The sequence below is a fragment of the Aedes albopictus genome, chromosome 2, assembly GCF_035046485.1.
Source record: "Aedes albopictus strain Foshan chromosome 2, AalbF5, whole genome shotgun sequence".
Classification (NCBI taxonomy): domain Eukaryota; kingdom Metazoa; phylum Arthropoda; class Insecta; order Diptera; family Culicidae; genus Aedes; species Aedes albopictus.
In genome coordinates, this window is record NC_085137.1 from 287555886 (window position 1) to 287582735 (window position 26850).

Genomic DNA, 26850 nt, shown 5'->3' on the forward strand with positions numbered 1-26850 from the left:
TCAGATGAAATTTTAAGATCAATTTCTGGAGGAATTATTGGAGGAAATCTTGGAGAAATTTTCGAAAAAGCTCCTGGAGGAATTTGAGGAGATATTCCCTGGGTAATTGCTGAAGGAACTCTTGGAGGAATTCCCGGAGGAGTCCCTAGAGTCCTGCGATCTCTGAAATCCCGGGAATCCTGGAGGAATTCTTGAAGGAATAACTGGAGGAATTCCTGGAGGAATGCCTAAAGAAATTCCAGGAAGATTCACTGGAGGAATCTTTTGAGAAATCCATTGAAGAGATCCTGGAGAAATTCCTGGAAAAATCTCTAGAGGAACTCCTGGAGAAATCTCTGGAGAAATTCCTTTGAGGAATATCTGAAGGAATTCCTGGAGAAATCCCTGCAGGAATTCCCGGAGCAATCTCTGGAGGAATCCCAGGAAGAATTCCTGAAGAAATCCTGAAAAAATCCCAGGAGGAATTCCTGAAGGAATCCCAGGAGAAGTTCTGAAGAAATCTCAGGAAGTACTGAAGAAATCACAGAAAGCTTCCTTGGAGAAATCCTAGTGAAATCTTAAGAATAGTTCATGGGGGAACTCCTGAAGGAATCACTGTAGCAGTTCCTAAAAAAAAACCATGTTGACTCTCGTAAGAAATTCCAAAAGGAATTTGTTAGGAAATTCCAGGAGAGCTTTCTACGAATTCCTGGAAGATTTTCAGTAGGGATACTATCAAATTTTCGTGATTTGTGCCAACGTAAGAGCAGTAACGACATTCAAAATACGCGCGACATGAGACGAGGCATAACACTTATAGTCTGTTGGGATCTCTGGAAAAAAATTGAAGAAATCCATGTCTGCAGTAATTTCTGGACGAATTATTTAAGGAATCCTTGGATGGACTTTTAAAGGATTTTTTTAACCAAAATATTTAAGGAATTCCTAGATTCCTAGATTATCTCTGGTATAATTTTCTGAATGACTTCTTGGAAGAAACTCCTGCAGAAATACTTCGGAAAATTCCATATGTAATTACACTAGTTTACAGCATTTTTGAACTCGGTAAGTTGATGATCATTTTTAGTGCAAAATCATGCCCTGAGTTCGAAAACGCGAAAGAAAAAAATTGCAGTAGAGCGGAAATTTTTTTCGACTTTCCATACAAGGCTGATGATTTGAAATCGATTTTTGTTCTATTTTTAAGCAACGTCGCTCACTTCACACATCTCATTCTCCGTAATCATTGCTCTGATTGAGCTGCAATTTTTTACTGTAACTCGCCTACATATGATATGTCAAATAAACGTCGAGAAAGAATTTTTAAATTGTTTTTTTCTTATTGAAAATAATACATTTCTTCAAGAATTTTTGGGAATTTTGCTAAAATTTAAGGAGATCACCCCTAAAACTCGTCAATATCTTGAATTTCATCAATCTGACGCAAAACCTGTATTCAGATGATCGAATGGTATTGTATTCAGCTTTTAATTTATGGACAAAGATTTAAAATTGGTTGAACAAAACGCAGTATATTTGAATTTAAGTAAATTGCATGTTTTGAAAAGTTGTAAAGCTCGATATTGAACTAAAACTCAAAAACTGTTCTACTTAAAAATTTTTGAAGGTCGGTTTCGAAATCAGCGCTAAATTGTGCTTCAAAAATTTTGGTCGTTGACAGAAGTTCACGACTTTCGTTTTATTTTGTAAACTTGTGTTACTGGAGCAATCTCCAGCGGAATTCTAGAAGAAATACGTGGATAAATCCCTGAAAATAACTTGCAGAAATACCTTAAGTGATCTCTGATGAAATTTCTTGAGGAATCCTTGGAGAAATTCCTGGAGGAATCCTCGAAAAATGCATTGGAACAATCCCTGGAGGAAGATCTAAAGATATTCCAGGAAAAAAAAACCCGAAAAGAAATTTCTAGACTAATTCTTGAAGGAATCTCTGGTAGAAGAATTCCTGAAGCATTTCTTGGAACAAGCCCAGAAACAATCACTGGGAGCCCCGTAATACGCCCATGGAGGAACTCACGAAGGAGAAATTGGTAAAGGAGTCTCTTGAGGAATTCCTGAAGGAATCCCTGGAGAAGTTCCTGGAGGAATTTATGAAGGTGTCCCAGGAATAGTTTATTTCTTTTGAATATTTTTCTAGAGCTCTGGTAATCTTAAGCTGGCTCGAATTAAAAACAAATTATTGCAGCCAGGTGGAGCGAATATTTATACAAACAAACAAAAAATGTGAACTTACCATCTTCATGCGTGGTGCAGAAAAAGGAGGTGGTCCGAACGCCATCACCGACTTTCGTAAATGCAAGCACCCAGAATGTGTAGTTGGTAAACTTCTTCAAGTTCTCCAAGGTCATATATTGATTATTGGTTTTTGTAACGTATGGTTCTTTTTCTGAAAACAAAAAAAAATATCACAGTTCCAGATATACAAATCCAAATGAATACCTACCGAAAAGATCATCAATTTCAATATAGGACACCTTGTAGCCTCGGATCTTCCCGTTTTGCCCCTCTGGTGCCGGTGGAGACCACGTGATGTAGATGGATGTGGAGCTCAGCACGTCACATTTGGGGCTGTCAGGAGGAGTCGATGGCACATCCTCCAGCGTACCGATGGAGATCTCCTTGCTGGGTGGTCCACTTCCCTGACTTGTATAGGCCTGCACCACTATGTTATACTGGGTGCACTTGTTCAAGTTGGTTAGTGTGGTTTCTCCACCAAAGTGCGTTCGCACTTCAACGGTTTTAAAATTAAAGCCTTGCGTTGGTTTGATTTCCTTATCGTTAGGCCCAGATGCTTCCTGATATCCCACGTAGTAACCCAGTAGATTACCATTCCATTGCTCACGATCTGGAGCCTCCCACGAGAGGAAGATTTCGGTGGAACTTTTCGATTCACCCTTGATGTTCAACGGTGGACCGGAAGGCACTTCTTCTAAAGTAGTCACTTGGATCACTTCCGAGTACTCGGACGCGCCCAGTTTGTTTTCGGCCGATATTCGTATATGATATGCTTTCGCTGGTTTGAGATTTTGTAACGTGATGACGGTTTGCGTCCCCGCTACTGTTATGTGTTCAGCCGATTGCCATAAATCGGTCGTGAGTTTGTATTCCACGTTGTACTTTTCGATGGGACTGTTTCCAGCAAATGGTTGACTCCAAGACAGCTGGAGTGTTCGTGATTGCTGTGAGTTTATCCGGAGGTTCTTGGGCGGTTCAGGAACCTCTTGGATAACCAACTGGATCGACATTTCGTCGTGACCGAAGGCATTCGTTGCGTGGCATACATAGACTCCTGTGTCCTGACGGTAGGTATGAGATATTCCTAGCTCCGATACCATACCGTCATCTAGAACTTGCTCGCGGATATTGTATCGGTTATCCAAGGATTCGTCTATGTGTTGCTGTGAGTTTTGCAATTTCCATTTGATATCGATGGGATTATCGCCTTGTACGTTGCACTGGATATGGATTTGTTTGTTCCGTGGAGATGTTATTTGTTTGCTTTTAGTATTAAAATGAGCAGGCACTAAAAGAAGTAATAAAACAGAATTATTGCATGTGAACGAACGTATCAATAGGCTCAAAGCCAAGAGAGTTTAGAGGGGAGGGGTACAGAAAGGTTTCAGTGGGTTTTCCATGGGTAATCAAATACCCTACGGTCTAGAGAAAAAAAAAAGTGCCTTGGGGGGACTTGAGAGGGTGTTGACAACTCAAACCGATTCATTCTGTTTCACCTGAATCAATAGCGTAACAAAGATTGTTAGGTTATTAAGTGGAAAGACAAATGTTGCAGATTAGTTGTTCGAAAGGACATGCGTTGGATCACGGACGAAGGGTAAGGCCTTGCAGATTACTACATAATAATACAAAATAAACGAAAACAAGCAGGGTTGTATCACCTTCCTACACGTCCCCTTACCATTAACTTTCAGGAAAATGACTTTGCTGACACCGGTTCCGATGGAATTCTTGGCTTCGCACAAAAAATGTCCCTGCGATTCTTTGGTGATCTTACGAAATTCCAACGTTCCGTTTGCGTGCAACGATACGTTGGGCTCGTATAAAAAATCCTTGTATTCCCCGGGAGTGCTTCCGATTGCTTTCTTCCACGCGATTGTCGGCTTTGGGTGACCTCCCGCTTGGCAGTGCAACGCGATGTCCTGACCCGCCTGTGCGCTGGAGTCTTTTGGCTCCAGAACCCATTTCGGTGGTACATTTACCGTCAACGGAACGGTGAAGGTTTCACTTCCAGCGACATTACTTGCAATGCAGGTATAGTTTCCCGAGTACTCGGACGTGATATGTTCAACAACCAGGCTGGCAGAGTATTCGTCTAATCGCCGTATTACTTCATTCCCGGTGCCGAGAATCGGTTTTCCGTTGCGTTCCCAGCGAAAGGTCACCGGGAGGTCACCTTCCAGTATTTGGCATGATATGGCAGCCCGCATCCCTTCACGCAGCATGTTCGTCATGGATTGAATGGGCATGATTTTTGGAGGCACTATGACTTGTATCTCGACGTTCCGCCGGGCTGTTTGCTTCTGCTTGTTCTGCGCCATGCAGGTGTACGTTCCGGCATCTTCCGTCCGTTGTAGTTGTTCGATGATTAGCGTTCCGTTGTTGTACGCTCGCTGGCGACGATTTATGGGCAGTGTTTGGCCGTCACGTTCCCAGTGTATCTTATCGATTGGATATCCCGCCACGGGACATTTCACTATCAGGTCGCTGCCGGACACACCGGTAATTTTAGGCATCTCTCGAATATATGGAAGCCCGTAGACGTTCACTTTGGCGCTGTGTGATACTCTGGAAAATATTGGAAAAACACACATCATTAGGAAATGGATTTTAATTCAAGATTTAGTAAGAGATGTAATACTTCAACATATCAAACAAAATTTTAGTTTAAATACGTTATTTGGCAATTAAAGTCATTCTAGCTGTGTATATAAATCTGAGCTCGGTTTAGCTCAGAGAAGGAGTGTGGAGTAGATGGTTGTTTATTTTTTGTGCTGGATGCGTGCGACTGGAAGTTTGGTTACTTCCGAAAAACTGACCGTTTCAGTTTTGGACTAATCAAAACGGTGTGTCTTGCTTTGCCCGACGTCTCGGCTCTTTTGTTGGGCTTTATTATCAAAAACCATTGCTTTGGCAAACCTGAGCGTCTGTTCTCCAGGAGGAGCGGCTCACAACAGCGTCTGATCCCCATGTTAGGAGCGGCTGATTAACGTCCGAGTACCAGGGAAGGACTCTAAGCTCAACTGTGCACTATGGTCCTCCGGAAAGTAGGGGGTTGGTGCAGGCCCTACGAGCCAGCCGTAAAAAACCATTGTAACGGAAAATCAGCAACAGAATAATACGAACCGAGATCAACGGCAATGACCCCAGCGAACAAAAAGGACTTGCGATTGTAAACTCGGTACGTGGAACTGCCGATCTCTCAACTTCATTGGGAGCACCCGCATACTCGCCGATTTACTGAAGGACCGCGGGTTCGGTATCGTAGCACTGCAGGAGGTGTGTTGGACAGGATCCATGGTGCGAACGTTTCGAGGTAATCATACCATCTACCAGAGCTGCGGCAACACACGCGAGCTGGGAACAGCTTGCATCGTGATGGGTGATATGCAGAGGCGCGTGATCAGTTGGTGGCCGATCGACGAAAGAATGTGCAGGTTGAGGATCAAGGGCCGATTCTTCAACTTCAGCATAATAAACGTGCACAGCCCACACTCCGGAAGCACTGATGATGACAAGGACGCATTTTACGCGCAGCTCGAATGCGAGTACGATCGCTGCCCAAACCACGACGTCAAGATCATCATAGGAGATTTGAACGCTCAGGTAGGCCAGGAATTCAGACCGACGATTGGTAAGTTCAGCGCCCACCAGCAAACGAACGAAAACGGCCTACGATTCATTAATTTCGCAGCCTCCAAAAATATGGTCATACGTAGCGCCTTTTTCCAACACAGCCTCTCTTATCGTTACACCTGGAGATCACCACAGCAGATAGAATCTCAAATCGACCACGTTCTGATTGACGGACGGCACTTCTCCGACATCATTGTTGTTAGGACCTATCGAGGCACCAACATCGTCTCCGACCACTATCTGGTGATGGTCAAAATGCGCCAAAAATTCTCCGTCATCAACAATGTACGGTACCGCCGACCGCCACGGTACAACCTAGAGCGACTGAAACAACCGGATGTCGCCTCAGCATACGCGCAGAATCTCGAGGCCGCGTTGCCAGACGAGGGCGAGCTCGATGAGGCCACTCTAGAGGACTGCTGGAGTACAGTGAAAGCAGCAATCAACGACGCAGCCAAGAGCACCATCGGGTACGTGGAACGGAATCGACGGAACGAATGGTTCGACGAAGAGTGCAGAACGGTTTTGGAGGAGAAGAACGCAGCGAGGGCGGTAATGCTACAGCAAGGGACTCGACAGAACGTGGAACGTTATAAACAGAAGCGGAAACAGCAGACACGCCTCTTTCGGGAGAAAAAGCGCCGCCTGGAAGAAGCGGAGTGTGAAGAAATGGAGCTGCTGTGACGTTTCCAAGATACACGGAAGTTCTATCAGAAGCTCAACGCATCCCGCAACGGCTTCGTGCCGCGAGCCGAAATATGCAGGGATAAGGACGGAGGACTCTTGATTGACGGACGTGATGTGATCGAAAGGTGGAAGCAGCACTTCGATCAGCACCTGAACGGCGTGGAGAACGTAGGCACGGGAGCCCACGGCAACGGAGGAAACGATGACGCCAGTGCAGCGGAGGACGGAAATGAACCAACTCCCGCTTTGCGGACAACATGGCAGAGCTGTACACCCGCCTGAAACGAGAAGCAGCAAAGGTCGAATTGGTGGTGAATGCCTTAAAAACAAAGTACATGCTGGTAGGCGGAACCGAACACGACCGGATCCGTCTGGGTTGCAGGCTGAGGTTGCACAGACTGAACGGTCACAAACAAACATAATGTTACGATAGACGGGGATACTTTCGAGGTGGTGGAGGAATTCGTCTACCTCGGATCCTTACTGACGGCTGACAACAACGTCAACCGTGAAATTCGGAGGCGCATCATCAGCGGAAGTCGGGTCTACTACGGGCTCCAGAAGAACGGTCGAAAAAGATTCACCCACGCACCAAATGCACCATGTACAAAACGCTAATAAGACTGGTGGTGCTCTACGGGCACGAGACATGGACCATGCTCGAGGAGGACCTGCAAGCACTCGGAGTTTTCGAGCGACGCGGGCTAAGGACGATCTTTGGCGGTGTACAGGAGAACGGTGTGTGGCGGAGAAGGATGAACGACGAGCTCGCTGCACTTTACGGCGAACCCAGCATCCAGAAGGTGGCCAAAGCCGGAAGGATACGGGGGGCAGGGCATGTTGTAAGAACGCCGGACAACAACCCTGCAAAGCTGGTGTTTGCAACTGATCCGGTTGACACAAGAAGGCTTGGAGTGCAGAGAGCACGATGGGCGGACCAAGTGGAGCGTGACTTGGCGAGCATTGGGTGCGACCGAGGATGGAGAGCGGCAGCCACAAACCAAGTATTGTGGCGTACTATTGTCGATTATGTCTTGTCTTAAATGTGATATTGAACAAATAAATGTATGTATGTATGTATGCTGGCAGAATATTCACCCCCCTGAAAAAGGTGAAGCACGCCCACTCTCTAAGAGGGAGGGACGTTGTACAACAGTTGGGTGAAGCCGACTGTACGCATAAAAAGTCACTGGATCTGGATAGCTTAACCCATGTCGATCGTGCTCTTGAAATTCTGTGGAAGGAGATGTATTTAGCTTGCTAGTACATATTGCGACTTGTAATGTGGCTCTTCGATCCGTATAGATTCATTATTCACTACGCATTGAATATAGTGAGATGTTAATGCAGTTTGTTTGGAAAACGGGTACGGAATGGGACGACGATATTCTAATAAGCAGATCCACACTGTGGTTCCAACCAACGATGCCGTTAGAACAGGGAGATCTTATATTAGTTATTGGCGTGACGAATGGAATGGATGTACAAGTCCAACTGATAGTGGAAGATGGTGGCTCCAGGGAGGCAGGTTCTTCTGAACTTCACAAGCCGAGGAATGAAAAGAACTAACAGGGCAGTCACATGAAGTAATGCTTTTACTGAGTTAAGGGATTAATTACGTCACGCAAAAATTTCCCATTTTCAATTTCGAAGCTTGGTGCCGACGTACGCAGTATCTGAAATACTTGTACCGGTGAGATGTTCCTCGAGCTAAAGCGCGACAAAGCCCGAAAAGGCACCGCCTACAAATGTTTGGTAGAAGAAGTCTTTGGTGAGGTTGTCGAGGAGGGGGCTCTCACCGTGAAAGCGACTCTACAGATCAAAACCTCAACGAGATCACGAACGCGAAAGAGCATGTCACGGCACTACGGGAACAGCCGTTCGACTACGGAAAGGCCCGATAGGGACACAAGTGGCCTTGAAACAGTTACCTGTGGCGGACGCTTATAGGTCTTTTAAACTGCACACTACGAAAAAATCAAAATTACTCGTGACGTAAATTTATTGCACAGAACGTAAACAATTTAATGACGTAAATTTATAGGTCTTCTGACTTAATAATACGTCATTCTTGTAAAATTGAGTTCAATGTGACGTAAACAATCTGTGAATCGTGCTTCATTACGTTTCATATGACTAAATATTCAGTTAAATATGACAGAAAATTACGTCACTTGGGCGTTAAAATTTACGTCATATGTGTTGCTTGAATATGTGCATCCAGAGTGACGGAAATTTACATGCTTTTTTCGAAGTGTGTGGGGAAGCTCTAGCTAGGCTGGTATGTGTGTCTGCTGGGCATACATGAGCCACCAGTGGCTTGCTTCAGGTGTTTTGAACCGGGTCATAGGACTACAAAGGCCCTGTTATGAGAAGGCTTTGTAGGTGATGCGGAGATGAAGGTCATACGGCACAAACCCTCCCAATTGCTTGATTTGACCCCTGCTCGGATCTATTAAAAATCACGCCAAAAATAATTATATATTTGCTTTTCAAGGGTGGTATTATTTATAGTCATTCTTCAAATGTTATTAATCACATTAAACGAGAGCTTATTTAAACTATTAAAATATTTGAGAGCAAGGCATGATGCAAATCCAACAAATTCAAATTTAAAAAAGACTCCAAATAATAAGATTACAAGTAGATAAACCAGAAGAATGCTTATGATAATCCGATGACAATGATCCGAAAAGATGCCTGCCATCTCATCGGATCAACTAAATTACACTCTGGCCAGCCTCAATATACTTACCTTCCTATGCTATTCTGCGCCACACAGGTGTACTCGCCGCCGTCCTCTTCCTTGACGTTTGAAATATTTACATGGCTGATTACGTCGTCGTGTATTGTTACGTATTGGCCAACCACGAAGCGAGAATTATCCGGTATCTGCGGGAAAATAAGAATACACAAATTGGTATGAAAATAAGTAGCTTATCGTCTGTGCTGTGATTTGTCCATTCAAGCGAACTAAGCCGGTCGCATGCTGCCACCGTTCGTTCGTTGGTTGCTGTACATTTGCAGCATGATACCGAGCCGAAGGAAAATAATAATGGTTACACTGCCACCGCAAACCGACGTACTGCTGGCTGCGGCTGGCTGATAAATCTGCCGCAGTCTCCGTACATATACGTAAAAAGGAAAAGAGGACAAGATAAGAAAATTATCTTACCGGAAAACCATCCAGCTTCCAGGTAAATTGCGGTGGAGGATTTCCAGTCCCAACGCACTTTAACGAAACGGTCGGGCCTGGCTGAAGGGTTTGCTCGGAAAACCAATAAAGTAGCTCCGGCGTTGCATCTGGAGGAATATTTGAAAAAATGAATCAGTATGAACAGTGTGGAATAGACAGAATTGGATGGAATATCATTGGGGAAATGATTTATTTAGCAATTCGTTGATGCATCCGTGTCCATACACACCTCCCAGTTGTAGTTCTGCCGTGCTCTGGATTTGCTCCCACTCGTTGGACACAAAACACTGATACATGCCCTGGTCCTCCTTCTGAACGTTCTTGATCACAATACGTGGCGTATCGGTGTAGATTTCTATCCGACTGTCACGGACAATCGGTTTCCCGTTGTGCATCCAGAGCACCTCGTGGGCGGGAAACCCCGAAATGATGCACTGAAACTGTGCATCCTTGCTAACATCTACGGTTTGTACTTGCGGCTGCAGGTGTGCTGATAAAGGAGCGGTAACGGTCAACGTCACCTGGATTGTCTCTTCGCCGGCCGTGTTGTTCACCCAGCAAAGGTACTTCCCGCTGTCCTCCAGGCGGGCTTTGGCAATTTTGAGCAACCCCGCTGAAACGATGCTGATCCGTTCGTTCAGCTGCAGGGGGATGATCTGGTCCTTGACCTCCTTGAACCAGCGATACGTTGGCACCGGGTGGCCTTGGGCCACGCAAGGCAGCGTCACGTGGGCATTCACAACCACGTGCTTGAGTGAATGTTTCTCTACATTAATTCTAGGTTGTACTAGTCCTTTCGGCTCAGTCACTATCACTCTACCTGGATATGTCGAAAGTTGTATTTCTTCTGCAAGTAGAAAAAATGGGAAATCACGGTATTGTAAATGATTCTTTTATTTAGAGTTCATCAAGAGAGTTTAATTGCTCAATTTCAGTAGAAAGGAATGGATCGCAAGGATAAGTGGAGGTCTCACACAACAGCCCGATGTAATAGCCGGGAAGGATGTTTGCTGTCACACTTAACAATGGTAACTAGCTGACCCGACGTGGCTAGCCACGTTTTCACAATCCCGAGAATTATGACGATGGCTTAAAAATGTTGGTAGGTATGCATTTTTTGCTTATCTACAACTTAATTCAGAAACCATATTTATTCCTCTGAAGTGTTCTAGAATTTCCTTCTTCTTAATCTCTTTGCAATGTAAGGGTCCAAAAACTTCTCCGAATTCTAAACAGAAAGTTTTCAAATATGCTATTATTTGTGAAAAATACTTGAACATGTATGTTATTGGTTTGATTCCTACGAAGAATGTTCGAGAATGTTTATGAATCTTCGATTTCATCTCCTGATTCTAACAGGAATGTTCCTAATTTTTTAGAATTAGAAACAGAAAGCTTCTAAATATTCCATTATCGAAAATTCACGAACATTTTTAGAATTTCCTGCATCAGAAAATGTTCTAGAATGTTCCAAAAACATGCGTATCTTTATCTTCTTCTCGTTCCTCTTCTCCAACTTCTTCGCTCAGGAAAGTTTTAGAAATTTCTTTTAATTCGAAACAAAAAGTTTACGAATATTTAATTTATTATGGAAAGTTTTGAAATACGCCTGTCCTTCCTTCGAAATATGTCCTGGAATATATTCTTTTCCTTGTTTTAGTTCCTGAAAATTTCTTCCAATAATGAAGAAAAGCATATTGATTCCTTCAAAGAATATTCTAGGATGTTCTATAAATTTATTTTTCTTCTTGGTGAAGTTTTTTTGTATGCCAAGCCGAGAATTTACATTATGTTTGGAAAACTCTTGAGCATTTGTATAAATAGCATTTTCATCTCTCCGGGTAATACGCAATGTTCTAGAATATTGTTCTTCTCTTCTGCTTCTTCCTTTTTGCCCAGAAAAGTTAGAAAAATGCCTTTATATTTGAAACAGAAACCTCTCGAATTATATTGACGTTCTGATAAAAAAAGAGTTTCTTCGAATCCAATTCTTCGACTTCGATTCGATTTCAATCTCGAACACGCAGATCATATCATGCTGGCCTCACCGAAATATACGTGAAATATTTCAGTTAAACTTTGCTTAGCGTGACGGGAGGACAGATAGACAACACCTGGATTCATATGCCGTTTTTGATCTCCTTAATTTAGATTTAGAAAATGGTCATCCCTTGAGCTTTCTGGAATAACAATTTCCAGAAGTTTCCTCAGAAGCCCGAGAAGCCATTGTAAATATGCGAAACATTTCACTCAGCAATGGACTCATCAGAAGCGCCACAAGGTATACTATCATGTATTCAGAAATGAAAAACGCCAGAAAGTATACTTCCATGTATTTATACACTTTTAACTGTTACAGGGTTCTGATTTCTGAAATGGTAAGAAACTTCTAGAAGCTTCTCTGGAACTACGAATTTTTTATTTCATTTCAGTCACCGTGAATTAATGTTCGGAGCGCATACAACCGAGCAGTAAACTCGCGGGTATTAAGCAAAATTATGCTGAGGGTAAGAGAACTTCCAGAGACTTCCGGAAAGTTCTCGAACATTAAAGTAGTTTAATCATTCAGAACATTCCAGAACGTTCTTTTTTCTGAAACTTTCAGTAATTACAACAAAATTAAGCTGAGAAGCATGCTTTGTTCCAATTGGGACGTTATGCCAAGAAGAAGAAGAAGATGTTTCATAATATTGCATCTTTCTTCTGGAGCGTTCAGAAACTTCTAAAAGGTTTCGAATATTTAAGAAATTCAATACTCCGGAAAATTCCAGAACCTTCTTCTTCTTTTTTTTCTGGAGCTTTCAGTAACTTCCAGACAGTTCTTGGAATTTTCAGAATATGTATGCTCCAGATCATTCAAAATAAGAACTTCTTATTATTTCTAAAGTGATACAACTATGGTGAAATATTTCAATGAAACATTTCAAAGCGTGACGGAAGGACAGACAACTCTGGGCTTTTATATATATGATGATAACCAGGTGAAAGGAGTATTACGAAGGAGTTCATTATGGTGAAGGAGTTAAGTTAAACCATCAACACGGAATGAGGCTTAGAGGTCTTACAGGAGCTTAAAATCAACAAAGCTGCTGGATAAGGGCGAGATCCCGGCATAACTTCTTAAGTACGGGAATGAACAACAGTATCAATCAATGCACTAGATTCTTATAAAGATATGGTAAGATGAAGAGTGCCAGCCAATTAGATGACCTCATATGCTTATGGCATCGTATACAAATTACGTGACGCTATAGGAAAAAGGGAAGTGCTGCGTTGCGTTACGATCCATACTAATAATCTGGGTTTTTATACAAAAAGCGTTTCAAAGGGGGACGACCCCCCCCCATTAAAAGGGCAATTATAGCGTTACGTGTTGTGTGTAAAAAATAGACTATTGCTGTTGGGAATCGACTGTAATCTTGACTCTATAGATTAACGGCTACGCAGTCTTAGGGTTCAAAAAACGAGTTTTATTATTTTATTATTGAATAATAAAACTCGTTTTTTGAACCCTAAGACTGCGTAGCCGTTAATCTATAGAGAAAAATAGACTATTTGAGGATTTGAGAACCCGGCAGAACAGGGAGCGGTACAGGGTGACAAAAGCAGAAGAGAAACGAATCCACCGCAGAAAAAAACGGCAACACGAAGTGAGTGTTATTGCTGAAGCGCAGGAAAGTATGGATAGGAAAGATATGCGGAGGTTTTATGCAACTGTCAATGGCGCACGGCACAAGATAATCGAGCAGCTACATCAATCAATCCACCAGATTATTATAAAGATTTGGGAGAATGAAGAATTGCCCACCCAATCTACAAGAAAGGGCACAGACTAGAGTGTGCCAATTACAGAGGGATTACCCTTTTAAATTCGGCGTATAGATACTGTCGCATGTCCTGTTCAACAGACTGCGACCTCTTGAGGAGTCCTTCGTCGGCGAACACCAGGGTGGTTTTCGTGAGGGCCGATCAACAACGGATCAAATGTTTACCCTGCGGATGATCCTAGATAAATTTCGGGAATATAACTTGCAGACTCACCATCTGTTCATTGATTTTAACCTTCGCGTACCCAACGTCTATTTCGGATGATTTTCGAATCTTGAATCAGCTATGAAAAAGGCATTTCCGAACCGATTTTTTTGAAGTCAATTGCATTCGCTCCAGGTTTGTCCAAATTGTCAAGGACTACCATACGGAACCGGTTCACCCATCCGTTCCGGAGTTATTCCAGATTCCGTTGGGGTCATGACCGGCCGGAAAATGACACATTAATGTACTTTACTCTGAATCTATAGTTATTTTGGAAATTTGCGCATATTATACGCCAGGAATACAGAAATTATATAACTGCAAGGAACCATTGACTTGAAATGACACAATCAAGCAGTCTCATGAACCGGATATGTCCCGGGTACCCCCAGGGATGTGACCAAAGTGGCCATTCTAGCAACATTGTCAGAATTATTCATGCGGCACCTCGAACTTCATGATTTGTCGAAACATGAAGGAAAATAGTCATTTCACGCTCCTAAGACCCCTCGGGAACGGCCTGGTCATACCCGGAATGTTCCGGGTGCCCCCAGGGATGTGACAAAAGTGGCCATTTCCACAACATTGTCAAAATCAACCGTGCGACACCTCGTACTTCATGATTTGTTGAAACCTAAAGGAAAATAGCCCTTCTAGGCCATTATGGCCACTTGGGACCGGTCTGGCCCTACCCGGAATGTTCCCGATGCCCTCAGGGAAGTGGTCATTTCTCAAACATAGTCAAAATCAGCCGTGTGACACCTCAAACTTCATGATTTGTCGAAACATTCAGGATAATAGTCCTTTTAGGCTCCCATGACCCCTTAGAGTGGTTCTGGCCACACCCGAAATATTCCGGGAGTCCCCAGGAGTGTGGCCAAATTGGCCATTTCCGCAACGTTGACCAAATCAATCGTGCGGCACCTCAAACTTCATGATTTGTCAAAACGTGAAGGAAAATAGACCTTCTAAGCTCTTATGACCCCTCGGGAACGAACTGGCCATACCCGGAATGTTCCGGGTGCCCCAGGGATGTGACAAAAGTGACCATTTCCACATTGTTATCAAAATCAGCCGTGCGACACCTCTAACTTCATGATTTGTTGCAACATAAAGGAAAACAGTCCTTCTAGGCCCTTATGGTCCCTTGGGACCGGTCTGGCCATATCCGGAATGTTCCGGATGCCCTCAGGAAAGTGGTAATTTCTTAAACATTGTCAAAATCAGCCTTGTGACATCTCAAACTTCATGATTTGTCGAAACATGAAGAATAACAGTCCATTTAACTTCCCATGACTTCTTAGAGTGGTTCTGGCCACACCAGAAACGTTCAGGATGCCTCCAAGAAAGTGGTCAAGATGGCCATTTCCACAACGTTGGTAAAATCAATCGTACGGCACCTCAAATTTCATGATTTTTACAAACATGGAGGGTCTTTCTAGGCTTTTATGACCCCTCGGGAACGACCTGGCCATAACCAGAATGTTCAGGGTGCTCCCAGGAATGTAACAAAAGTGGCAATTTCCACAACATTGTCAAAATCAACCATGCCACACCTCAATCTTCATGATGTTTAAGCATAAAAATAGTCATGTTTGGCCCTTATGGCCCCTTGGAATCCGTCTGGCCATACCCGGAATGTTCCGGGTGTCCCCAGGCAGGGAAGTGGTCAAAATGACTATTTCTACAAAGTTGGTCAAATTAATCGTGAGCATCTCTAACTTCATGATTTGTTAAAACATGAAGGAAAATAGTCCATCTTGGCCCTTATGGCGCCTTGGGATCGGTCTGGCCACACCCGAACTATTCCGGAATGCCGCAGGGAACTGGTCATTTCTGAAGTATTGTCAAAATCAGCCGTACGATACCTCAAATTCCATGATATGTCGAAACATGAAGGAAAACAGTCCTTTTAGGTTCCCATGACGTCCTGGATACACCCGAAATGTTTCGGATGTCCTCACTCTCTCAACTTTCGTCAAATCAATCGTACTACACCTCAATCTTTAAGATTTTCCGAAACGTGAAGAAAAATAGTACTTCCAGGTTCCCATGCTCCGCCATTCCAACAATGTTATCAAAATCAACCGTGTGATTTCTAATTTCATAATTCGATGAAGCGATGAAGTCATTCTGGAGAACTTCAAGCATTTGAAACTTAACCCGAAATGTTTGAGATGCCATCTTTACAGTGCTGTAGTTTTTTCGAAAAACAAAATAGAATAAAGAAGATTGAGAGCAATGAGTATTCGGGATCAATCTGGTTGCATAGAATATGCTTCGAAGAATTCACAAAAATGGTGATGATTACAATGTTGAGAGCATCAATCGTGAAATTGAGATATAAGATTTTTGAGACATGAATAGAATGTTGTATTCGAACATGCATGGTCTGAACTTTGGTTGTATTCAGGATGCCGGGTAAATTACATAACTTCAAAAATAACGTTAATTTTTAAAACTTTTAAATTTTCATACTCCAACCGTTTGCAACATTCATTTTTCTTCGCTAGCCCAGCATTAGCAACAAAATTTTTGCAGAATTTCGCTTGTTCCATGTTCTCTACATATTGCCTTGAGACATGAGGAACATTCAGTATGAATTTCCACATCCTTGGATCGGCATTAGTAAAAAACCTTTTTTTTTTGATCGGATACGAATCTGAAATCAGGATGCAAAACCCGCTCTTGTAAATCCTAATAAAGTTGGCACAACATCAAATTAGCAGTATAAATATGGGCTTTGCATGCAATGTTTGAACACTTATACCGCATTCAGTTCACCATTGGACTGCGACAGTCTTCATAAGTGCGAAAACACAAATAAAAATGCGCGCTTGCATCAAATCAATTTGATGTCTTCGGCGCACTATTTCTACGAACTATGCTGAATAAATGCTCTGAAGACACCGAGTTGATTTGTTGCAATCGTGTACTTTTATTTGCGTTTTCACACTTGTGAAAACTAGTGCGATAGTCCAGTGGTGAACTAAATGCGCTATATAACAATTGGACAAATTATCGTTACTCGAACACATAAAAAAGTCTTTGTCAATGGAAGATAGTTACCATATATTTCCGCATAACTTTTCAGATAAGCGGAAATTTTATCGATTACATTGCTTAACAAACCAAAAGGTTTTTATCGTTGTTTTGCGTGTTCAAGGGCCAACTCATTTGCAAGCCAGTCCAGAAATTTAAGTTTTCTGGTTTTATCGTTGCGGTAGTAATTAGGCGTCAATAGTCTAAGCGTCAATAGTCTAAGGTCTTCAGGATGATTAATCTCATAGCATCATGCACTTTGAGATGCCGCAAGAATGAATTCGACACGTTGTGGTAAGGCGCGTCCATAAACTACGTAGACTTAATTTTGGCAATCTCAGATCCCCCCTCCCCATTGTAGACTTTCGTCCAAACAAAATTTTCGAAATTTGTATGGACCGTTGACTTTGTCCAGACCCCCCACGCCCCCCCTGCAAGTCTATGGAGTTTATGGACAGGTCCTAATAATACCTAAGGTAATGTTATCCTCGACCATTTCCTCACGGGGCATACAGGACATTTCTAACAATCAAGGGATCAAGACTCACTATGTTCTTTTATGTTTTGATAAATCGTGAAGTTCGGAGTATCACCCAATTGGTTTCCACAACCTTCCGGGGGACATCTGGGACATATCCGGTGTGGCGAGGTTGTGTCCAAAGGACCTAGAATAGCTATTTTCCTTCATGTTTGGAAAAATCATGAAATTTGAGGTGCCGTACGATTGATTTCACCAACGTTGTGGAAATGGCCATCTTGACCACTTTCCTGGAGGCATCCTGAACGTTTCTGGTGTGGCCAGAACCACTCTAAGAAGTCATGGGAAGTTAAATGGACTGTTATTCTTCATGTTTCGACAAATCATGAAGTTTGAGATGTCACAAGGCTGATTTTGACAATGTTTAAGAAATTACCACTTTCCTGAGGGCATCCGGAACATTCCGGATATGGCCAGACCGGTCCCAAGGGACCATAAGGGCCTAGAAGGACTGTTTTCCTTTATGTTTCAACAAATCATGAAGTTAGAGGTGTCGCACGGCTGATTTTGATAACAATGTGGAAATGGCCACTTTTGTCACATCCCTGGGGCACCCGGAACATCCCGGGTATGGCCAGTTCGTTCCCGAGGGGTCACAAGAGCTTAGAAGGACTATTTTCCTTCATGTTTTGACAAATCATGAAGTTTGAGGTGCCGCACGATTGATTTGGTCAACGTTGCGGAAATGGCCGATTTGGCCACACTCCTGGGGACATCCGGAATATTTCGGGTGTGGCCAGAACCCCTCCAAGGGGTTATGGGAGCCTGAAAGGACTATTATCCTTCATGTTTCGACAAATCATGAAGTTTGAGGTGTCACACGGCTGATTTTGACTATGTTTGAGAAATGACCACTTCCCTGAGGGCATCGGGAACATTCCGGGTAGGGCCAGACCGGTCCCAAGTGGCCATAAGGGCCAAGAAGGGCTATTTTCCTTTAGGTTTCAACAAATCATGAAGTACGAGGTGTCGCACGGTTGATTTTGACAATGTTGTGGAAATGGCCACTTTTATCACATCCCTGGGGGCACCCGGAACATTCAGGGTATGGCCAGGCCGTTCCCGAGGGGTCTTAGGAGCGTGAAATGACTATTTTCCTTCATGTTTCGACAAATCATGAAGTTCGAGGGGCCGCATGAATGATTCTGACAATGTTGCTAAAATGGCCACTTTGCTCACATCCCTGGGGGCACCCGGGACATATCCGTTTCATGAGACTGCTTGATTGTGTCATTTCAAGTCAATGGTTCCTTGCAGTTATATAATTTCTGTATTCCTGGCGTATAATATGCGCAAATTTCCAAAATAACTATAGATTCAGAGTAAAGTACATTAATGTGTCATTTTCCGGCCGGTCATGACCCCAACGGAATCTGGAATAACTCCGGAACGGATGGGTGAACCGGTTCCGTATGGTAGTCCTTGACAATTTGGACAAACCTGGAGCGAATGCAATTGACTTCAAAAAAATCGGTTCGGAAATGCCTTTTTCATAGCTGATTCAAGATTCGAAAATCATCCGAAATTGACGTTGGGTACGCGAAGGTTAAAGCAGCGTACGATTCAGTGAAAAGAAATGAGCTTTGGCAGGTAATGTCAGAACATGGTTTAGGCTGATACGCACAACGCTGGATGGATCAAAATCAAGTAGGGTCTGGGACCATTTCCCCAAGTAACACACTTGTTGCAGAAGAGTTTCGGCGGCGCAGGTTTTTGTTGCGCAGAAGTCATTATGACTTCCTTCTAACAAATAAATACTTACTTGCTACAAGTAAGTCACAGTAACCTCTGCGCAACAAAAACCTGCGCCACCGAAACTCTTCTGCGACAAGTGTGTTACTTGGGTGGGCAGGAGAACCTATTTTGGGCACTTGCTGGTATAACTTAGTCAATTTTGATCCGATTGATGTGATTTTTGAGACACGGTCAGATAGGCACAGTATTTAGTCATGTTCAAAAATTCAAGTCAATCGGTTCGAAATTGACTGAGTTTTAGCAGCAAGTGCCCAAAATAGGTGCTCCTGCCCAAATGGTCCCAGACCCTATTCGGATCGCGGACGAAGTGTCTACGTTGTTTATGATCTTGGATGGATTGAAGCAAGGGGATGCTCTTTCAAATTTATTGTTCAACATTGCACTCGAAGGAGCGATTTGGAGGTCAGGCGTGCAGAGGAATGGCTCTATCATCACACGGTCGCACATGCTCCTCGGTTTTGCTGACGATATGGATCTCATCGGCATCGATCGTAGGGCAGTGGAGGAAGCTTATGCTCCTCTGAAGAGAGAGACAGCGAGGATAGGCTTGACGATTAACTCTACCAAGACGAAGTACATGATTGCGGGTAGAAACAGAAGCAGGCCTAGTGGTGTTAGTGCTGAGGTAGTGATCTTGTATTTATCTTGGAACACTTGTGACATGAGACAATGACGTTTTCCGTGAAGTGAAAAGGCATATTGCAGCTGCGAATAGGGCCTTTTACGGATTGCGTAGCCAACTTAGGTCCCGTAACTTGCAAACGCAAACAAAATTCGCTCTGTATAAGACGCTGATTCGAACTGGTATAAACGTATAAAATAAGGCAGACTTCAGTGGCCTAGACACGTAGTGCGAAAGAATAGTGAAAACAATATTCAGCAGAGAACCCGGTAGAGGTAGGCGACTTCGGCGACCGCGAACTCGTTGACTGCACGCGGTTGAAGAAGATCTACGATCCCTACACGTTCGGAGAAACTGGAGGAACATCGCCCAAGATCGACGAAGATGGTGCTCTGCTATACGGTCGGCGTTGGAGTAAAGTTACTTTGTAGCCAATAAGATATCAAGGTAGGTAGAGGTTCTGAAAACCGTCGTAAGAATAAATACCTTTTGTTTTGCCTTCATAGTTTTATTATTATTATTATTATCTTTATTAACGATATTTTCAGCCCAGGGCTGGTTCATCTCGGCAACCTTCATAATGACTTTTAGAACTTTCAGTTTATTAGACTACAAATGTTACTAGAGGTACTCATGGAGCTATAACACGCGCGATGCAGGAGTAAGGCTGGAAAATGCATTTGATGGTGCAAACAGTGCAAACAAGATATCTTAGATTTATGATCGGTGTGGGGACATAACATATTTTCTTTCAGAGCCAATCAATGATGTTGCTGAATCATTAAAATATATTATAAACCGATGCTTAACTCCACTTATCTAGTTAGAAACTGGTCTCCAACATCACATCACAGTACATATCACATAGATTCATATATTGAAAGACGTCTTCCATGTTCTTTACGCACAGTGCCCATAGCATAGACAGTTACACATAGCATATTTCAACTTTATACTTTCCTGTCGCCCATATCGAATCATGATTTGGTTTAGCTCGTCAACGAGAAAAGCTCCATTGATTCATTTATATCCCTCTCCTTTGTTGTGGGGCTACTCCGCCTTCTCGAGTGGCACCGAGAAGTAGTGGAATGCATTAAACGAATGAAAAATGTGGCTCTGGTTGAGGGCTTTCATGGCTTTTGTATTCTGTGAAATGAAAACTAGCACTGGGAAAAATATTCCTAGAGCAATTTGCATGCATAGCCAAACCATCATCGGAGCACTTGGGGGAGCTGGGAAAAGAGAATTCCATTCCAACTGGTTCGTATTACACAGTCAGTGGGGCCCGTTGGAAGCTGCTAACGAGAATTTCTTTCGCCACATTTCTGCTCTGTGTGCTCCGGTCCACAATTTTCAGGTGCATTCCAAGAAGTAATTATTGACGAACTAAAAATATCATTCTTTTCCTACAGACGCATACCTTCCTCGTCGAATGGAATGCTTTTATAAAATTAAGTGGTAAACCAATACCGTTCCATCAGGGACCACCGTCTTACCTGTTAGTCTATTTACAGTTCTGCAAGAGTACGTTTTGTACGCATCACTTGGTCCAGCGTTGTTTATGTACAGATCGCCGTTCGATAGGACGATGTACTTGCCCCCGATGTCGGTGTTTGGGTACAGGTGCACACCGGTATCTTGCACCCAGGCCGTTACTACCACGTAGTCCTGAATGTAGCTAGGCACCTGGAATGAAACAGAAAATAAAGTTATATATTGGGCATCTCATGGTGGTTGCATTTTAAAATGGTTGCCGTCGTTCTGGGTGAAATTGATCAGTTTTCGCCGTTATTTTTGCAGTCGACGATGTTGGAAGGTTGAGAAGGGAGAGAAGATGTCAAGGAAGCTTTCCGTAAAGGGGGAAAGAACATTTCAGGGCTATGGTCAAGTGATATACATACCTAAAAGTAAGGCCGAAGATGTTTCAAGTAATTTGCTAAAGACAAATCTAGTGATGATGAGTGATGAGGCTTACAACTTTCAAAAGGTTTTAGGGGGTATCGAAGGAATTCATGGAGATGGAGGTTTCCAGGGATTTTAAAAGCGGGATTTCAAAGGGACTTCACTTAATTATCAGAGGTTTTCTTAGGGTTTTAGAGGGTTCGGGGTATTTCAGAGGATATTAGAGGCTGTTAGGTGAATTCAGGGGGACTTTTTGAGGTACTTCTAGGGAGTTCCAAGGGATTTATAGATGCAACCTAGGGGATTTTGTGTATTTCTTGAGAGTTTCAACGGAGCTTTTGGGATTTTACTTGTGGCTCAGGGGCTCCAAGTGGTTTTGGGGAATGTGTGGAGAGATTTTCATGTATGTATTTCATGTGAATTGGGGTTCATGCTCTAGAAGATTTCAGAGCCTCAAAAGATTTCAAGTTCCTGGGAGAGCTTCTGGGATTTTCGAGGAGTTGCAGGGGGTTTTGAAAAAGGTTTCAGTAGGAACTTCTAATGATTTCGGTTTGCAGTAGGATTTTGGAAGGTTTTAATAGGGTTTCAGTCAATTTATTGTTTTAGCAGGTTTATTGTATTTTCATGGTGGTTTCAATGAGGCTTCAGGGTCTTTTGGGATACTTCATCAGGATCCTTTATGAGCTTTATAAAACATCCCTACACTCCTTGAACGTTCAACTGAAATGAAATTCCTCTGAAGCCTCTTTGAAACCCGTCCTAAAACCCCTTGATTTTCCCTGAAAAGTGTTGGAACTGCTATGAAATCCCTATAACATTCTGAAATTTACCTTTAAATTTTCTCTGCCTTTGAACCCCTAAGATCCAACCTTTTGCAACCCCCCGCCTCTTAAACTATCTTTTGCCACCTCTTTTTGACACTTTTTTGGAAAGGCCGTGCAACTCCCTTGGTGGCATTTTGATCTTAAATGCATAAGCAAAAACCCGCTCTGAACTCAACATGTTGTGTGTGTGGCTACGGCGGGATCCTCCGCCTCTTTGGTCGAAGTGAAGAAAATGAATGAGTTCTTCTGCTCGAGGTACAATAAGAACTACAACGAATCGAGGAAGAACACCGCCCGTAAGAGAAAGCAGCCATGGAGAAACCCTGGTTTAGCCTAAACAATTATAAATTGATGTCATGAGGGCTCTGCATTTACACAACACATGTTTGTTGACGCCAACAAGGAGGCATATGTGGCAGCCGCCACATTTTTTTCGGATTGTGGGTCAGGATTAAAAGCGGAAAGAGGGGCTTCGAACTGACCGCTGTTTCCGTGGTCCATAGTTTCTCTACGATTCTCCCAACATGTGGTTCACCAGAAGAAGTTATCTTACCATATTGCATGGTACTTCCGGTCGAAGCACATTTACAAAGAATCACATCCGACACATTGGTACAGTTCTTCCGCTTCTCTTTTCGTCTAAGGGAGGTTATGTATGCTCGCAGAAGCGGAAGAAGAGTGAAAGTCCTGATGATACGGAAGTTAAGGAGGACCAGTTCTTTCTTACTACAGGGTCTTGAATCAGGACACAAGTCGTGCGACTGAAAATGCCCTGACAGGAGCAAGCAGGGCCGGACCTCTTGGGCCTCCACAATCCTTAACCTTTGCGTTCCTGACATATTTTGCGCACTCAAATTTTGATGTTCATTTGGCTCTATTTTCTTCAATTTTAACCCGATTTTGATGATAATTTGACAGAACAACCGAAAACACAGCGCAAAATTTTTTTGCCTCAAGAGCAAACTTATGTGTCTTCGAAGGATTTTGGGCCGCTGCATCCGAATCCGGGCTCAGATTTGCTCTAACACGTCACAATTTTGAGCTATACCTCAATTTATAGGGCAAAATATGCGATTTTGGGCTTTTTTGACTGCAAGCCATTAAGCTTGGAAATATTTTTTTAGGCAATCAAAAGGTTAATTGGTCCATTAACATCTAAATTAACAACTCATGCAAAATATTTCGTTTTACCTAATCAAATTTGATAGATTTAAGCATTTTATGTTAGTATGAAAACTTGCATGCAACCTTTGGAGGGTGACTTGTATGGGAAATATCGTACCTAACATAAATAGCTTAAAACTATCAAATTCGATTTGGTAAAACGAAATTTTTTGCATGAGTCGTTAATTTAGATGTTAATTGATCAATTAACCTTTTGATCGCCTAAAAATATATTTCCTTGCCTAATGGCTGGCAGTCAAAAAAGCCCAAAATCGCATATTTTGCCCTATAAATTGAGGTATAGCTCAAAATTGTGACGTGGTAAAGCAAATCTGAGCCCGGATTCAGATTCAACGGCCCAAAATCCTTCAGAGACACATAAGTTTGCTCTTGAGACAGACAAAAAGTTAATTTTTGTTACGCTGTGAAATTATTACCATTTCATAGAATGCACCAGTTGGTTAACCGTTATGTGTCCGACAAACTTTTTGCTTTTTTCTACACCGTGCTTTTTAAATGGGCACTGGGTACCCGGGTACCCCGTCGGCCACATAAGGGTTAAGTTAGTTCCGGATTTATACGGATTTATACGGATTTTACAGATCTTATATGGAACAATAAAATTCACCATCTGAATTTTTGTAGAGCGGAACTGGTGTGATGATTAGAACACTTGAATATCACTCCGAGAACCTGGGATCGAATCCAACTTCCGATAAATTCGCAAAATTTTAGTTCTTGCTTCGGAAGGGAAGTAAAGCGTGGGTCCCGAGATGAACTAGCCTAGGGTTAAAAATCTCTTAACACAGATAAAAAAAAACACCATACAGTACTCATATCTTTGGTTACTTTAAGGTCATTTGGAACTATAGTGGCCTGTTCTGGATTCCAAGGTACCGTGAAACGGGGTACATCAACATATAACTATGTGCTACGCATATTGAGTTATCTTTTTGAGTTGCATTAGAAATTTACATTGACAAATTTTGGACAGGACAGTTCTAACTACATGAAATTACATGTCATTGCATACATTTAGGCGTTTACCAATTTCCGCCCCAATTTTCAAAATTGATTTCAATTCATAAAAACACGCATCGTTAAGAGATTCAAAACCATATTTAGCTTCCACAATGATCGATCTACCGAGAATTAGCCAGTAATTGAAAAAATAGCCAAAACGTTGTTCTAGAGCAAATTGTTTGAAGGCGGACTCCTTTGACCAACCGACGTACCACACTGGGTTTTTGTATAAATCCGGAACCGATCACCCAACTTGACCAACCGGTGCATTCTATGAAACGGTAGTAATTTTCGGTTGTTCTGTCAAATTATCATCAAAATAGGGTAAAAATTGATGAAATTAGAGCTAAATGAACATCAAAATTTGAGTGCGCAAAAAAACGTCAGGCACGCAAAGGTTAATCCGGGCCTGGGAGCAAGAAGGCGATGTGGATGTGAATTTCATAAGACACAATACTGAATGAACTCTCCCAAGTGCTTGATATGTTCCGGGAAATCCGCGAACAACAAGCACAAGACGGGAGGCCCAATGTGTCCTTCAGAATAGCCACAGCTGGTAAGTCAAAGTGCAGGTAATGCAGCCGAACCTAAACCATTGTGACCCAACTGCGGAACCTGCTAAATTATTCAGTCGCTGAGTGGGAAACGTACATCGCCATACTAGCGGATTGATACTGAATACTCACCGGCAACGGCAACTGGGTCGCGGATGGATCCAAAATGGCGGCGATGTGGACAACGGGTAAATACCCCATCCAAGAGTTGGTGTCTACATCTTACGAGAGCTCTGTGGTCGCCAAGGTAAACGGAGTCTTCTGCTGTAGCTGTTATGTGCTTTCAAGGTGATCGCACGAGCAATTCACGCAGATGCTGGACTATTTGAAGACCGAGCTGACAGGGTGAAGATCGGTGATATAATAGCAGGGCCGTGCAATGGGGAAGCCGTTCCACGTAACAGCGGGATAAGATCCTGCTAGAGGCACTGGCCACACTAGATTTCGGTCTGGCTACTGTTGGTACCAAATGTACCTTTTGCCGGAATGTAGCGAAATCGATCATCGATGTTACTTTTTGTAGTCCTGGCCTAACAAGTAGTTTGAACTGGACGTCAGTTTGAGAGCTGCATGCCTAGAATCATTGGCCTCCTTTCGTAGATAAATCCTTTAACGTAAGGCCCATGGTTCAGACGGAGTATCGAATCTCTCATAAAGAGTAGCTGTTGCAGAGGCTCCTGAGATGTTCAGATCTGCTATGCAGAAATGTCTAGTCTAGGGTTGAGCATACTGAGCTACAAAGAGTAATATTCACTTGTAATTATCTCTGTTCAGAAGCCTGCTATCTAATAACTGTGTATGCAGGACTTCTTCATTGTAAAGAGCTGTTAAGACCAAGCCCACGCGTGGGCTCCATACTACACACAAAACAGCACGTCGTTAACAATTTTCGCACCGGTCGTTCGTTTCCATGTGAGTAAAATAATTATCGGTCGCCTTTGCGCACCGGTGGTCTCTATTCTATCCGTATCATCGGTTTTTGCACTGTAAATCATTTGTGGTGTTATTGCAAATCTTATTCTGGCAAATAATCTCAGCAGTATTTTCTTAAAGGAGAGGATTTTGGATAAAAATCAGAACTGTTCTTTGCTCCGTTTAAAGATAACATTTTTTCAAGAATGTGTTATTGGATTTAATCCCGGTATTCAAGTTTTTTTTACTTAATAATATGATTGTGACTTACTGTACGGCTTGTAGGTTGATTTTTGTCCTAAATTAATGTTTATCTCTTCGATATCCCTGTTGCTTTCTTGCAAAAAATTATCAGCCCGCAAATAATATATCTGAATTAAAGCTTATGAGCATTATTTTATATTAAGGTTTATTGAGTAATAACATCCCTTGCATTTTCCTTATAATTTTCTGGACATGTGTGTTGTCTCCATTACAACTTCGCGTAGGTCAACATTATTGGTCATAGTAAATACTGTCTTCCAACAGTCTAGATTTATATCAGTATGATTTAATTTTTTTACAAAAAATATCTGTAGTTTTTCTGTGATTTCTGAATTGAGTTACATATGATTCAATTACGCAAACGTATTGTTGAAGGGGAAGTTGGTCTAGCGCTGTGTTACGCTTCACATAAAATTTCGATATTTCCAACGCAAAAGTTGTTACGTTGGAGAGGGAGGCGATCT

The 26850-nt window shown here is 42.6% G+C and overlaps 1 protein-coding gene across 14 annotated transcripts in view; it reads right to left on the reverse strand.

The window, feature by feature from the left end:
- The window catches only part of LOC109411163 (cell adhesion molecule Dscam2), a 344364-nt gene that overhangs the window by 21248 nt on the left and 296266 nt on the right, over nt 1-26850 (reverse strand). For all 14 annotated transcript variants that reach the window (XR_009997781.1, XR_009997780.1, XM_062852025.1 and 11 more), the window contains 7 exons: nt 21240-21429; nt 9984-10601; nt 9734-9861; nt 9314-9450; nt 3917-4803; nt 2444-3523; nt 2234-2386 (listed from right to left, as the gene is read on the reverse strand). Coding sequence is in view for 12 of the 14 variants with exons in the window: in XM_062852025.1 (XP_062708009.1) it covers nt 2234-2386; nt 2444-3523; nt 3917-4803; nt 9314-9450; nt 9734-9861; nt 9984-10601; nt 21240-21429 (3193 nt within the window). In the remaining 2 variants the exon portion in view is untranslated. The remainder of the gene's footprint in view (nt 1-2233; nt 2387-2443; nt 3524-3916; nt 4804-9313; nt 9451-9733; nt 9862-9983; nt 10602-21239; nt 21430-26850) is intronic.